At 45.4% G+C, this 14,893-nt stretch overlaps 3 protein-coding genes across 6 annotated transcripts; all 3 read left to right on the forward strand.

Annotated features, from left to right (window-relative positions):
- The first annotated feature begins 301 nt into the window (after nucleotides 1-301).
- On the forward strand, nucleotides 302-2,212 carry olfm4.1 (olfactomedin 4, tandem duplicate 1). The gene is made up of 5 exons (XM_030357123.1): nucleotides 302-355; nucleotides 473-646; nucleotides 750-962; nucleotides 1,084-1,231; nucleotides 1,328-2,212. The coding sequence occupies exons 1-5, from the start codon at nucleotides 302-304 to the stop codon at nucleotides 2,155-2,157; spliced, it is 1,419 nt and encodes a 472-aa protein (XP_030212983.1). The 3' UTR covers nucleotides 2,158-2,212.
- A 2,070-nt stretch (nucleotides 2,213-4,282) lies between these two features.
- olfm4.2 (olfactomedin 4, tandem duplicate 2) lies at nucleotides 4,283-6,442 on the forward strand. The gene is made up of 5 exons (XM_030356588.1): nucleotides 4,283-4,360; nucleotides 4,599-4,766; nucleotides 4,922-5,134; nucleotides 5,298-5,442; nucleotides 5,525-6,442. The coding sequence occupies exons 1-5, from the start codon at nucleotides 4,307-4,309 to the stop codon at nucleotides 6,307-6,309; spliced, it is 1,365 nt and encodes a 454-aa protein (XP_030212448.1). The 5' UTR covers nucleotides 4,283-4,306; the 3' UTR covers nucleotides 6,310-6,442.
- Nucleotides 6,443-7,435: 993 nt separating this feature from the next.
- On the forward strand, nucleotides 7,436-14,849 carry rps6kl1 (ribosomal protein S6 kinase-like 1). Of its 4 annotated transcripts, XM_030356584.1 has the most exons (13): nucleotides 7,512-7,645; nucleotides 8,297-8,347; nucleotides 8,591-8,716; nucleotides 8,985-9,153; nucleotides 9,498-9,622; nucleotides 10,082-10,174; nucleotides 10,327-10,374; nucleotides 11,305-11,437; nucleotides 11,806-13,173; nucleotides 13,493-13,582; nucleotides 13,698-13,780; nucleotides 13,923-14,018; nucleotides 14,112-14,849. In XM_030356584.1, exons 4-13 carry the CDS (start codon nucleotides 9,018-9,020, stop codon nucleotides 14,220-14,222), a joined length of 2,283 nt encoding a protein of 760 aa, XP_030212444.1. In that variant the 5' UTR covers nucleotides 7,512-7,645; nucleotides 8,297-8,347; nucleotides 8,591-8,716; nucleotides 8,985-9,017; the 3' UTR covers nucleotides 14,223-14,849. The 4 variants fall into 4 exon arrangements, with proteins under 4 accessions (XP_030212443.1, XP_030212444.1, XP_030212445.1 ...); XM_030356583.1 differs by lacking the exon at nucleotides 8,297-8,347 and having other exon boundaries at nucleotides 7,436-7,645; XM_030356585.1 differs by lacking the exon at nucleotides 8,297-8,347 and having other exon boundaries at nucleotides 8,596-8,716.
- The last annotated feature ends 44 nt before the right edge of the window (nucleotides 14,850-14,893 follow it).

Below are 14,893 nucleotides of genomic sequence, written 5' to 3' on the forward strand. Positions count from 1 at the left end.
ATCTCAAGGCAGCTACAGTTTGACCCATCTTCTTTTTTGTGTCCCTGATACTCAACCGTCTTTGGTTCCAATACCAAGTCAAACATTGTATATTTTACAATTGAACATTACCACAGTCTCCTGATAACCATACAGATTGGCTCGTTTAATAGGCATGGCCATATAACAGTTATCCATGAAGGGAATGCTGGGAATTTGAACAGGTGCAGTTCTTCTCTCTAGAATCATAAATTCTAGAGCCACCACTATATAAGTCCATACATCAACTTGGCTCCACCATAAGAACATTGACTACGCCAGAATGATTGGTATTCTATATTTCCTATTCCTGCTGAGCTCCACCACTACCTGCGGGGTATGTACAACATGTAAAACAAAAAGCCATTAAGAATCAATCCATGTCCTTAACCAAAACCACTGCCTGTATTCCAGCCAAACGCATCATCACTGTGAATGTGTGCTTCCCTTAAAGCATGTTGGACGAGGGGGAGAAGCGAGTCTTAAGAAGGTCACTGATGGTGGGACAGGGGACGAGTGCTCCTGCAAAGCCTTCCTGCCCAGCTCTACCTTCAACATACAAGACCTGGAGGAGGTAGAGGGGGTGGCTGTGGAAGTCACCCATAAGCTGGAGCTGGAACTGGGCAAGGTACCAACCCTAACCCTAACTACTGCTGCAATACGTTGTCAGGCTGGGGAAGAACATTGTTATGGGTATGTGATGTAACCTGGATGCATAACCTGGATTGCAGATGGAGTCCTATGAAAGCCAGATCACGGCGTACACCGTGAAGATTGTCAACCTGACCATGGAGATTGAGAAGATGGAGGGCGACCCTGAGGCGGTAAACGACACCCAAACAGAGAGCATGAAGATCCAGATCAAACAGGCGGAGGCTCTGGTGGTCGAGCTCCAGTCTTCGGTTCAAGCATCGGCCGCTGTCTTTGAGTCCCTGCGTGAAACGGTGGGTCTGAAGTTTCTTTGGGTTTTCCAGAAACATAATTTTGTAGATCATTAAACGTCTTAGGAGTGGAAGGAGGAAAATTCATCTTTATGGTAATTATAATGAAGGAAACCTCTTTCAGGTCACATCTCAGATGTCCACCCTGACCCAGCTGGAGGAGGAACACGATAAGAACCTGGTTCTGGAGACCCGCCGTGAGTACATAAAGATCCAGCTCAAACTGGAGGAATGCGAACGCCGCCACCAGGAGATCTTCCACCCCGACATTGGTGAGAAGATGGCTCACATTCTAACACACTCAATCCTCTGTCCTCTGACCCAAATTCTGACTTAAACTGACTTGGTGTTGAATTTGCTCTTTACAGGATCCTGCGCACACACCGGTGTCATCAGAGCCAGCCAGCCTATCGTCAGTCAGATTAACGCAGACCTCAGTTCTTCATACAAATTCGGAGCCTGGGGGAAAGACTCAAAGCCTTTTAACGGCAATGAGTCGATGTATTGGTATTCTGGGTACTATAGCGCAGCCATCATTGACGTCAAGTTCTATGATAATTACCAAGATCTCATTTTACGAAACCACTTCCAGCATCACAGGTTGCATAGTAACTGGTACGGCACAGGAAACAACGTTGTTCTCCGCGAGAACGCTCTTTACTACCAGCGCAGTAGTCCCTTCAGCATGGCCAAGCTGAATTTCACCTCCATGAGCTATGAATACAAGCTCATCAACCGGGCTTCCAGTAAGTTCTCCTACGCTCACTCGCCCAATCAGAATTTAGATTTTGCCGCCGATGAGACCGGGCTGTGGGTGACATATGCTAGTGAGGAGACGAACGGCCGTCTTATCTTGGCTAAGATCAACGAGCACTACTTTGGTATAGAGGAGGAGTGGCAGACTAGTGTGTACAAACCAGCGGTCAGCAACGCCTTCATGGTGTGTGGGGTTCTCTACGCCGTCAGAACCGCTGACATCAAAACGGAGGAGATCTTCTACATGTTTGACACCAAGACCGAACGAGAGCACTATATCAGTGTTCCCTTTGAGAGGTTCCAGGAGAGCTATGTTAGCCTGGACTACAACCCAACGGATCAGAAGCTGTACATGTACAACGATGGCTACTATCTCAACTATCATCTGTGGTTTAATCACACAGCAAAGGCCATTGAGGATACGCCTTCCATTCTAATCTAATGATGAGAGACAAGCAAACCCTCATTTCTGTTTCTCTTCTGAATAAATCTTTTTGTGCATGATTACTGTGTGGAGCGCATTTATTTTCTCATCAGTGACTTGGACGCTGATAGTCAGACATCTTTATGATTACATTTGAGGAAGGTCTAAGTGACCTGTGGTGACAAGGTGAACACTTGTTCCCCTTGTCTGAATCTGAATGTATTCTGATTATTTATTAATTTTGTACATTGTTTGATTAAAAATTATCTGTAATGAATTATGGATAATTTATTGTATTAACTGATTGGGCTAATTTTTCAAAATGCAGGTTAGAATTATAAAAAATAAAATCAAATAACTTAAATATCGATTATTGCCAAATGATATCTGGAAATATGGCATGAAGGAATAAGAAACATCAAACAATACAACAAAAAATATTGAAACTTATCAAAACCAAGTTGGGCAATTTCCGAATTACGATCATCATCTTTGTACAAATTAAATGCCTATCAATCCCAGCTCTTAGCAATGAAATAAATAACCAGTAAGCAATTAAGACACCAACATGAGAAATAGGGGAGTAGAGAGCATAAAATATCTATGTGTGTGGTTCCAAAGGACCTAACGGGCCAAGCCTCTGGATATTATGACCTGCTGCTCATTGGTGGCCCTTCCTGTGAACCTGCGAAAGTGTTGAAATAGTTCAGATGGACATTCTCCCAAGGCTGCTTTGCTTGTTTCTAACACTACCATTTGATACACAGATAATACATTGGTAGAATTGTTCAAGTGGTTTTCGATGTTTACTGTGGCATGGAAAGGAGTCAAGAGTTAGATACAAGACCATCTAGCTTCATGGGGAAACAAAAGGGTCTACCAATTACCAAGCAGCTCAGACTAAACTCTTAATAAATATATGCAACACTGAGTATTCAGTGATATGGAAGTAGATTAAATGCCAGTACTCTGTCACGGTCCCACTACATGCTATCTCTAGAGAGAGAATTTAAACTCCACCTGGAGTGAAACTCTAATACGTGGCTAGAGCTTTCACTGTAAAACAAAGGTGTCTGAGTCCTTTGGGCCTAAGGATCCCTATGCCCTGATTCGCTGGCCCGATGCAGGTTTAATTCAAAAGAGACTTTGCAGGATGAGGATGGAATATTTATCTGCATTTCTTTGGGAAAGCCTCGAAAGCTTCCACAGTCTAAGGGAGCAAAATGTCTTGGCCAACCAGGGTTTCTTTAGAGTCGAAGTAGAGACATCACATTAATATAATATTTAGTGAAATCAAATAAAAGCAAAAAACGAATTCTACCCATTCCCACTATTGAAAGACATTCAGAGATTCCATGAAAAGGGTTGAAACACTACCATTAACGTTTGTCCTCAGGTTTTGTATTTGGGTAGGATGACATCACAGCCTCTGAGCTTGCTAAAGCTTAAATGTTTATAAAAATGCTGGTCGCCAGTAAAATTACACATTACAAAAAATGGTTGAGTCAAGGACCACATACATTAGCAGAAATATTTACTGTGATGCATGAAAGTTTTGTTATGAAAAAATAACATATGTTTGAGACTCAAGACATATTTGATTATATTGGATAAGATGGATTGAGGTTATCAACCAATATAAAAACAGATTTCAGGTAAAAGTTCATAAGTCGTATTGTAACTCCCTGGTTCCTTGCTATATATTTAATTTGTATTGAACTGTTTGGTTTGGTTTTGTTTCAAAAAGAATAGTTCAAATTCAAAAAATATTTAAAAAAAGAAAGGCAAATGAAAGTGGTCAAAGGGGTGTAAGTAGCCTGTTATGAATGTAGTACAAGCCATGAATGTTTGCACAGTTGGGTAATACACACAAGACACACCTGACACATCAGTTAATAGCATAGTATGTCCTCATTTGTAAATATGATAAAGATCACCTCACCTGGTGTGTTTCTCACCCGGTTCGGAAGTTTGTCAAACGTATGGAATAACTTTTAATAACACCATAAGTCAACATTTCAATCTATTGGGGTAGATGATGGTCATCAGGTGTTCAGAGCCATAACCGTGAGGAGGAGGAAGGTGTTCATGATACAACAAGTGTCTTTAAAACCCATCTGAGACCGGGGAGAAAGCACAGAAAGATTTTGAAAGCGACACAGTGAAGATGTTTGAACTTCTGCTGTTGCTTTCAGTTGTCGGCCCGGCTTCAGCTTGGACAGTAAGAGACCTTAGTTCACCTATGACTAGGATGTACAGTATGTATGCAAGATGTATGCCTTCTCTCTCTCTCTCTCTCTCTCTCTCTCTCTCTCTCTCTCTCTCTCTCTCTCTCTCTCTCTCTCTCTCTCTCTCTCTCTCTCTCTCTCTCTCTCTCTCTCTCTCTCTCTCTCTCTCTCTCTCTCTCTCTCTCTCTCTCTCTCTCTCTCTCTAATACCTTACTCTGTATTCAACAACAGTCGCTGGAGGACTGGGTATCAGGCAATGTGACGGTGTCTGTGGGAGACTCTGGTCAGTGTCTGTGCCACGTCTACCTGCCCGACACCACCTTCAGTGCCAGTCGGGTGGAGCACATGCAGCAGGTCACCAAGGATTTGATCCTGGAGGTGACCATACAAATCGAAAAGGTATTGCAAATAGATGAAAGGCATCACATTAAAGTTTGTGATATATACAAATGGTTGATTTAAATGTTTTGTAAAGTGTTGAAAAATTTTGTATTTCCCACATTCAACACATTTTTGTTGCGTTTAAGGATTATTTAATGTGTTCCTTTGTTTAGATCGATAGCTACGATGGTAAATTGGGGGTCTTTCTGAGTGAACTGGAGAACCTTGACATGAGAGTGAAACTGCTGGAGAGCAACCCAGACAAATACGTCGAACTGGACTTTGAGCTTCTCAGAACGGAGCTCCGTGAGTTTGAGGCCCTGGTCACTGAGCTCCACGAGGCCCTAAACGGCTCCTCACCCACGCTCGACAGTCTGTATGTGGAGGTAACAAAATATCAAAGATATTTCAGAAACACAACATTTTGTCAGAAATACATAATTTTGCGCAAAATCTCAGAATAACAAATTCTTGGGTGCCACAAAAGTAAAACCCAACAAATTCTTTAACTTTATTGTCAACACTAAATGGGTCAATTGCGTCTCTAAGATCCGCAACATGACGCTTATCGTGGACCGACTGGAGGGCTACGACAAGGGCAACCTGGATGTGGTCCGCCTGGAATTCGCCAAGTTGAAGAAGAAGCTGGACGACTGCCAGAAGGAGCTGGAGGACATCATCACTCCCGACATCGGTAAGATCAATCGTGGACACAATAGCAATGCCGGTGATACCTTTTGCTTTGCTTTTTAAATAATGAATTTCTTCTTTCCTAGGCAACTGTGACCACCAAGGCATCATCAGACTCAGCAAGCCCATGGCCATCCAGCTCAACGCTGACCTGGATTCAGGCTATAGATATGGGGGTTGGGGGAAAGACTCCAAGCCTGCTCAGGGCTCTGAGTCCATGTATTGGTACGGTGGCTACCGTGGCCCATCCGTTCAATACCTCAAACTGTACTCTGATTATGATAAACTGATCTTACGCTCTTCGTTCAAAGTCCACAACATACCACGTGACACCGGCAACAATTACATCGTCCACGGCAACACCATGTATTACCAGTACAACAGCCCGTTCAGCATGTCCAAGTTCAACCTGAATTCCTCCGAGCACGACTACAGAGTGATCCCGGACGCCAGCCGGAGGTTCTCGTACAGCAACTCATCCGATCAAAACATGGACTTTGCGGCCGATGAGAACGGACTGTGGGTGATCTACGCCACGGAACAGTCGAAAGGTAGGCTGGTCGTGGCCAAGATAGACATGCCGTCCTTTGGCATAGAGAACGTATGGAGCACCGGGGCGTACAAGCCGCTGGTGGGGAACGCCTTCATGGTGTGCGGAGTGATGTACGCCACCAGGCCACTGCCGGTGTCTCCGAACAGCGAGGAGATCTTCTACTCGTACGACACCAGGAGCGGCCAGGAGAGGCAGCTCAGCATTCCCTTCGAGAAGTTCCAGCAGAGCTACTACAACCTGCACTACAATCCGGCCGACCAGAAGCTGTACATGTACAACGACGGCTACTACGTGTCCTACGATGTGAAGTTCAACTGAGGGGCCGCACGCTTCCTCCAATCCTTCTTCTCTGTAATCAGTTATCTGTTTTGGGGGATGTGACTGAACTGTTTGCACCTGAAAACAATGCAATTTCTGCTTCTCATTTCCACAATAAATTCAATCGACGCAAGTTATTTTGGTTTGTTTTCATTAACACAGATATTAGATTGAAGCTTAAAAGATCCAGTGTGTAGAATCTAGTCAAATAAATGGGTACTACGTGTGTCTCCTCTGTGCTTTGGGAGTGAGGGTCTGACAGCGCCAACCTGAGAGTGCGATCAATGCATCATTGATTTGGATACACCCTTTGCTAAGAAATGCTAAAAAGTTATCATGATGACCTGTGTGTCTTCTCCCAATTACAATCAATCAAGTGGTTAGTAGTGAACCTTAGGGTTAGCACAGGAAGTGAGAATATTCAAGTGGATGTTACTGATTAATGAAGGAGTGAAACATCAAACACACATGGGGATAATGTGGAACATTCAAATGAGCTTGGTTTGATGCATTTTTATTATACCTCAAATAAGCTTGTTAAAAATACAACCCCATTGCTTATAATTCAGCCCTAATGACACACGTTATTATTGGTGGGTGGTAAGCAATAGATTAATTTACTATAGAATATAGTAAATATTTTATATTCATTGATTCGTCAGTGTAATACATCCTGCCCTCTCCATTTGATCCTTTAGGGTAAGAGACACACCCCTCCCTCTTTATTAACCCTATCCCCTCAATGGGCCTTGCTGTGGCTGTCCCCCCCCCCCCCCCCACCCCCACCCTCCATTCAGCAGCCCCGCCCTCGTAGGGACAGCCAGCCCTCCCTTGGGCAGAGGGGGAGAGTGTTCTTTGTGCTGGGCTAAGAGCATGTCTCCATCTGGTACAGAGGCACCAGTCCCCAGCCCATTAGGGATTCCAGGCAGGATGGGGATGGCTGTGTATTGTAGGGGGCTGAAGACAATGAAACACACATCAATATTACTAGTGCCTTACTTTTAAATGAGGAAAGGGTTGGCGGGTAATTTTCTTAATCTTCTAAATACGTGAAAATCGTTCTCTTTCCAGGTCAAACTGAAATGGAACCCAAAAAAAGGGAGCGCTGTCTCTTTAAGCCGGCATCTGGCAGGATGGGTGGCGGTGGATGGGCGGGGGTTGGTTTAAATGGTACCCTCCGTGACATCATTCTGGACCAATCGGCATGCTCCCCGGGAGCCCTTTCCTCCGCTTCATCTCCCTGAGATGCGTGAACGCAGGCTGCCGAAGACGAGGCGTTCTGCTCATGGTTGCCGTGGTAGCGTTGTGGATCCAGCGCATGCTAGCTTCACTTTAGGTAAGCTGGGTGTTAGCAGCAGGAGTGCTGTCTCCCTCTACACCACTGAGGATTAGGATTGAAACAAGGAGGTCGAGACCCTAATGGTGGAGGTCTGCCTGATGATGGAGGAGAGGGGGCGGGGGGAAGATGGCTGTGTGCATGTCATAATACTGCTAAGATGTGGTGCCTCGGTGACTAGCCACAGAGGGAGGTGCATGTGTGTGCGTGTGTGTGTGTTGTGTTTTTTGCTGTCCTAGGAGGAAGCTAGCCTCTTAGAATCCAGATTATTGTTATTTGCATATGATCTATATATATATATATACAGCTTAATGTCAGGATTAACACTTAATATTAACATTTTCAACAGTTTGAATTTTTCAAGATGTACCGAATTGTCTGTCATTAGAGGGAATTGCATGTTTTATATTGGTTGATTAAGGAATCAATGGACCAATTGATTCATGTAGTTTATAGTACCACACATTATTTCAAATAATAATTGCGTTGATCTGTCATATTGGACAATAAATGTGATTACTGGAGTGTGCATGTCTCCATGTGGGTGTGCTTTTGTAACCGTGGTGATCGTTTCATTTTATTATTTATTTATTTATAACTACATCCTGGTGTAGGAGTGTGAATTAACACTCAAATATGTATTCTTACCAGAGACAAGAGTCCCTGGTACCATGCTGTGATTCACCTCCTCCTCATCCTCATGTGCGTTTGCTGTTCCACTCATTCATTCATCACTAGTATCCTCTTCCTGAGCTAGCCTGAAGGTTCACTAGTATCCACTTGATTCTACTCTGCTCCTGTGCCAGCCTTTATGTTCAATAGTATCCACTTGATTATTCTCATTTCCTGTGCTAGCCTGAAGGTTCACTAGTATCCACTTAATTATATAAATGTCCTGTGCTAGCCTTAAGGTTAACTTTCACTCTTGTTTTCTTTTTACATTAGCTTAGATCGCAATGGTACTGGCATACACAAGAGCTGAGCTGTGGAGATGCTGCGAGCAGGCACAAACTGAGCCCAGTGACAAGAGACAGAAATGACTTCCTCTGCTTATAAGGACCGGGAACAAAGGTGCGTAACAATCTCAACTCCCATTTCTAATTAATGTACACATGAACTGACTCGAAGGAGGACAAACACAGCGTTGGCATACCATGTTACAATTCTACGTTTTTTGTTCTGCGCACTTACAAATGACTTATTCTGGCCAACTTACTACCATACACGACCGTACACATTACCCTTATTGACTTACTCTACTACTACCTTACTTACTTAAGGTACTTACTACCTACTTACTACTACCTTGTGACTATACACGTTACCCTTATTGTGCTAGGCCCATCTGGACCTGGAGAGGGCGGAACCAGCCATGGCAAAGCGAGACTACTTGTTGGAGGCAGCTAAGCAGATCCGCATGGCTCTGGACCGAGAGGTCAACGAAGACTACGAGGCAGCCTTCAGCTACTACAAGAACGGGGTGGATCTCCTGCTGAACGGCGTACAGTGTAAGAAGGATTGAATACATGCTTGCTGAAGCATTTCAAAAGCCGTTTCTCCACCCAAATCAGTGCGTGTCACAAGGGCATGTGATTCATACCGAAATAAAACTCGGAAAAAATGTGTAAAACAGGAACTCAAAAACCAAAAGGCGTTATAAATGGATTTCCTTATTGCCATGAATATGGTCTTCTAGTTTTTGTGGGATAGGCTGTGTGCAACACATTGTTCCTGTACAAAGTCAACACAGTAGAGTCGAAAGGTTGCGAGGGCTGCAAATGCTTTTTTATTTCTATTTGTATGCTTCTGTCGCAACTCAGGTCTTGATCTGTCTCAACTGTCTTTTTTCCAGTGGACCCCAATAAGGATCGCAGAGAGGCTGTTAAACGAAAGACAACCCAGTATCTGAAGAGAGCCGAAGAAATTTTCATATCCCACCTACAGGATAACCTGGGGAAGGGCAGCTCTCACTTGGGGGTAAGACAGTGGTTTATATTTTCATTATATTGAGGGCATTTAGATTGCGCTTTTGTCCAAAGCGACTTAAAACCGTTCATACACACATTCACACACCAGCGGCGGCGTCAACCACACACCTGACAGCCAGCTCGTAGGGAGCAGTTAGGGTTAGATGTCTTCCTCACCTCGACATCAACTAGGGGCTGAGGAGGGATCAAACTAGCAACCTTCTAGTTACAAGTCAACCCACTCTACTTCCTGAGCTACTGCCTATTCACTATTAAAGAACAGACAGCAACTGTTTCTGACCCAGTTAACTTCATCACCTCATTAGAATTTAGGACCCAGGATTAGGATTTTTTGTCCCTTGTCTGATTCATTATCCTATCCCTTGTTGGGTTCAAGCTCTCTAAACAAAATGAAAATGTAGACAAATAGTTGTTGAAGGTATCCATACCTCTCACTTCCACCCACCAGGGGTACAGCAGCCTGCGATTCCGCCCCATCAGACACCTGAGCTCCCCGGTGGAAGACCTGGACATGTGTAAGGTGGTGGGAGTGGTGGACAAGGTAAGCCGTTGTGTATCTTTTCTGATTCGATTTCACTTATGAGTGGAAGGTTGTACCCATGGTTCAGTATCAATCCAGCACAATTATTGAAATTTAACTACATCTTATATTAAATTTGATAATATACTGAAACATATATTCTTATTCTACAGGTCATGGTTGTCCAAAGTATGGTCAATAAGGAGACATTTGTTGTTAAGGTGAGTTTGTTATTTTTTTTGTTATTTCTTATTTTTAAATCAAGCCCTTAACAATTATATTATTAGTATATTAGAATTATTCGAGAATTGTTGAACACACATAATCCATAGAACAACTAGTACTAGTTTAATTTAGGTGGTGTTTTCTGGTGGAGAGACCGATATCAGGCCTCTGTGACATACTATGCTCTCTGGGTCAATATGGCGTGCAATCTCCTTCCTGCTACTCCAGGTCTCTCATGTCTCTCTCGGCCTCCGTCCCCCTCCCTCTCTGTTGATCCGTCTGAAGGCTCAAGCCATCTCAGCTAGTCAGTCAACCCTCCATTGCAACAGCGCTATATAAATGATAAGCAGTGGGCTCTCAAAAGAGGACATTCAAGCAATGGCTCTGTATTCCACACAAATTGCATTCATATTCTGTTGATAGTTAACTATGATTGTAGATGTAAAGGAGTAGAAAACAAGAATAGGAAGCATGCTGTACAAGGTAAAGTAACTAGGCACAGCCAACTAGGGTCAGGTGATACGACTTATATCCTCCCTTCCAAAGCCTGGGGACCAAACACAGAATCTCCCAGACACCCGTACAACCCGAGCTGGGATATCTTTTCCTTTTTGGCCGTCGTATAATTCCCTGATTGCTCAGAGATTTAAGAGAGAAATGCCCACTATGCATCGGAACAGTATGGAACATGTTTGATTATCCTTCAATGGTGGGAGATAGAAAAAAATTGCACAGTGTAGCTTTGTCTAGATCAAATTATGGCCTCTAAATCCGATCAAGTTAAGTTAATGTATCTGTAATTAACTTAACTTAAACCCAATAACAGGCTCCATTGTGTGCTACTTGAGATGAAACCCATGCGTACACACAGATAGACTGGATTGTGAAAGGTGGAGTTACAGACCGCCTTTGCTCCACCCACACAGAGCCTGGTGAAGTCCAGCTGGGAAAGCAGGGACCAGCCCACCATCATACCCCAGGGGGTACCCTACATGGTGAAGCTGCTGCGCTACTACGTCAGCGAAGACGCCGTGTACCTGCACCTGGAACACCTTCAAGGTGAAGCCCTGCACTGCCACTGCTCCGTCAACTGTCCTCCGATGCCTGGTCTTTAATCACACATGGGTTGATTGAATGAGCGTTCACCCTTTGTGGAATACTATAACAGTTTGCTTATTTAAAACGAAAAACAAAATCAACCTTAACTTCATCTAGATACCAATGTTGTCATGACGATTAAGTCCAGACACGTGGCTTAAACATTTAAACAGATGATAACATTTCTGGTTACCTCACCCATCGTGAAAGTCAGTCGTAGGTAGTAGCTCCTCAAATTGTCACAAATCAAATCCTGAGTAAGGGAAACGTTGTCCTTGCAAATATGAAGTACTATTTCAATAACTGAGTGTTTTCTCCCTCACAAAAAGGGGGACGTCTCTTCTCCAAGTTACACAAAGTGAAGAGCGAAAGGGCCAAAGAGCACCCAGAATGCTTCAGCACCGGCCAGAACCGGATCAAGATGAAGAACAGCTACACGTCTCCCTCGATCTGCACGGAGAACCAGCAGAACGCCATCGATGGCCTACACCTGGGAGCACGTGACGAGGGCCCCGTCTCACCCCCTACCTCCTGGGACGAGACTCTGCAGCGGCTGGACGCCTGCGGCACCCACTCCTACATCGAGGAGACGGGCTGCCTGCAGAACCGCCGTTCCTCCCGCGCCTCGCTCCTCTCCCGACCGGAGCGCCCCTCTTCGCTCTCGGGTCCGGCCAAGACCCCGACCAAGCCCCACGTACACCCGCCGGCCCCCAGTCTGTGCTTGCACCCCCTGAAACCGCAGGAAAGGCCCGCGCTGCCTCTGGCGTGCGCTCGCGTCAACCACACCCTGGACGTCATGGCGGACCCGCGAGGGAAGACCACTGGCATGGGGCTCATCGAGTGCAGCTCCGACTTCGAGTTGGCCTGGAACTCTGCGGATCCCGCTCGCGGCGTGGAGGGCCCCAACCCGTACGCTGCAGCGGACACTCCTTTCGACTGTGGGACTATCGGACCAACAGCCCCGCTGACCTCTCCTGCCATTTTACACCTCGCTCCGCATTGCCAAACCCAGATCCCCGGCACGGCGTCCTGGGTGGCCAATGGCTTCCACCCGGGCCCCGCCCCTGGGGGGCCGACCCCGGAGGATACTGAGTGCTCGCTGCTGGCTGTCCCGGCGCAGCGGAGGGGAGCGGTGGAGCCGGAGAGCCGGAGCCCGACCACGGAGGAACGGACCGCCATGGTGGAGGTCAAAAGCACGGACAGAGCGGTGTTCTCCGAGTACACCGACGCAGCGAAGCCCTCCGCCTCCCCGCTCGCCCAGGGTACCACCGGGAAGCAGGGTCCGGGGGCCCCCATGGCCCTCACTGGGGTGAAAAGCCAGGAGCTTGTTGAGGAAGCCTGGGAGCTGGTCAGTCCGGGCGGGAAGGATGGACCCCCGAAGGCGGGATCCGTGTTTGGCGCTCCCTGGACGGTGACCCAGAGTCGGAGAGGAGACATGGACGCTTTCCTGAAATCTGAGGGATCCGAAGGGCAGGGGGAAGACCAGAGCATTGAGGTGGACGGCTGGTGCCACCTACCCCGGTTCCCCCAAGAGTCTTCCAAGGCCAAAGAAACGGCGGTTCAAGTGTTCTGGGGGCTTCCCGAGAAGGAGGTCCGTGTGTGGGGTGCGCAGATCCTGCTCGCTCTGGAGAGTTTGCACCAGCAAGGCATCCTGTGTAGGGACCTAAACCCCAGAAACGTCCTCCTTACCAGCAATGGTGAGCCTATCACGTCGGCCTCCTCCCTTGAGTGAAAAGCCAAAACTTCTTTGCATCTTTTTCACATTTACATTTTGCGAATTTAGCAGACGCTTTTATCCAAAGCGAATTACAATAACTACATTTGTCAGAAGAAAGAGAAACAATATGTCACTGTCGGTACAAGTGCCAAGCATTTACAATTACTAGGTTAAGCATTCCCCATACACAACAAAGATAGCTTGGACAAGACGCTACACAATGCTACTTCAAGTACTATTTTTAAGTGCAAGGACATAAAACATATTTAACCTGAGAAACTATATCTGTATCTTACTAGGAAAAGTGTCACTTTCCTTCTTCGGCCAGTGGAGTGAGGTTCAGTCAGAGATCAGCTCCCAGGCAGTGGAGCAGATGTACTGCGCTCCAGGTAAAACTTACCCCCAGATATCTCTGTTGAGAAAGGATGCCCCCTAGTGGCAATAGGTGCTCTGTCCTGAACAGCTGATATTTTAAAGTAAATGTAAACTTTATATTTTTACAAGAAATTGGAGGGGTGTCAAAGATAACGGAAGCGTGTGACTGGTGGAGTTTAGGGGCGTTGCTGTTTGAACTACTGACCGGAATGGTAAGATGCCACTTTACTCAATTCCATGTTAAATGCGGCTTCAAAATAGTCCTAGAGCCAGTGGCCAGTTTAACGATGCACGGTGTTGGCTAGCATCGATAAGGCTGTTACACTTCTCATGAAAGCCATTCTCTTTTAATAGCCACTGTGGCAGTTGCACCCAGCCGGAATATACTCACACACCCAGCTGCTGATTCCAGACCACCTGAGCACCGCAGCTGCCTCCCTCCTCACTGAGGTACACAAAACACTCACTTCCACACGCAAAAACACACACATGCCCTTAGCTTACCTTCAGTAACCACGCTGTCTTGTCTTCTCCAACCTCCAGTTACTCCAGTTTGATGCTGGCTATCGGTTAGGTTCTGGAGGCGGCGGTGTGAGTGACATCAAGTGCCATCCCTTCTTCAGCGGTGTTTCCTGGAAGGCCCTCGGCTGCTAGCACCACTTCGGATCCGAACGACCGTCTCCTCCAGAGCATGTCCTGCACTCTGGCGCCTTCATGTGGACAAACTGGATGCAAACTCTTGTTTGGTTATATTTTTGTGCTTCCCAGTGAATCATAGCGACACCATCACAGCTAAATGGAGCAGCAAATGATTCGACATTTCTATATATGAAGGAGACATTTGCCTCTTGACGTAGAAAAATTAATTGTGTTGCATTTTTACACCGACGTGATACTTATATACGTGCATATCCACCCAACTATTTTATCAACACGCATGAACAATGATGCATCTTATAAAATATTGACCGTGAAGACTTTCGACCATGTCAATCACAAAGGTACTTGTCAGACAAGGGCATTAGGCAATAAAAAATACCTCATTTGTGTCATTTTAATATGGGTACAGCTGACTTTATATGCAAGCAAATGGTTTCAAGGTCCTGAAAGAATATATTTTAGGTAGAAAAATAAGGCAGGTTTATGCCGTTGCGATACAGGTTATTCTGCAATGTAAATTCTACATTTTAATATATATATATATATAAAACTCATTGATTTTATGATAAGGTGTTTCATAATGCTCTGCATTTTATAATATAAATAAATCTATTTCCTGTATATTTTGGAACTGGCTTTAGAAACTAGTAAATTGTAGTCTAGAA

Source organism: Gadus morhua, chromosome 5 (genome assembly GCF_902167405.1).
Source record: "Gadus morhua chromosome 5, gadMor3.0, whole genome shotgun sequence".
Taxonomy (NCBI): domain Eukaryota; kingdom Metazoa; phylum Chordata; class Actinopteri; order Gadiformes; family Gadidae; genus Gadus; species Gadus morhua.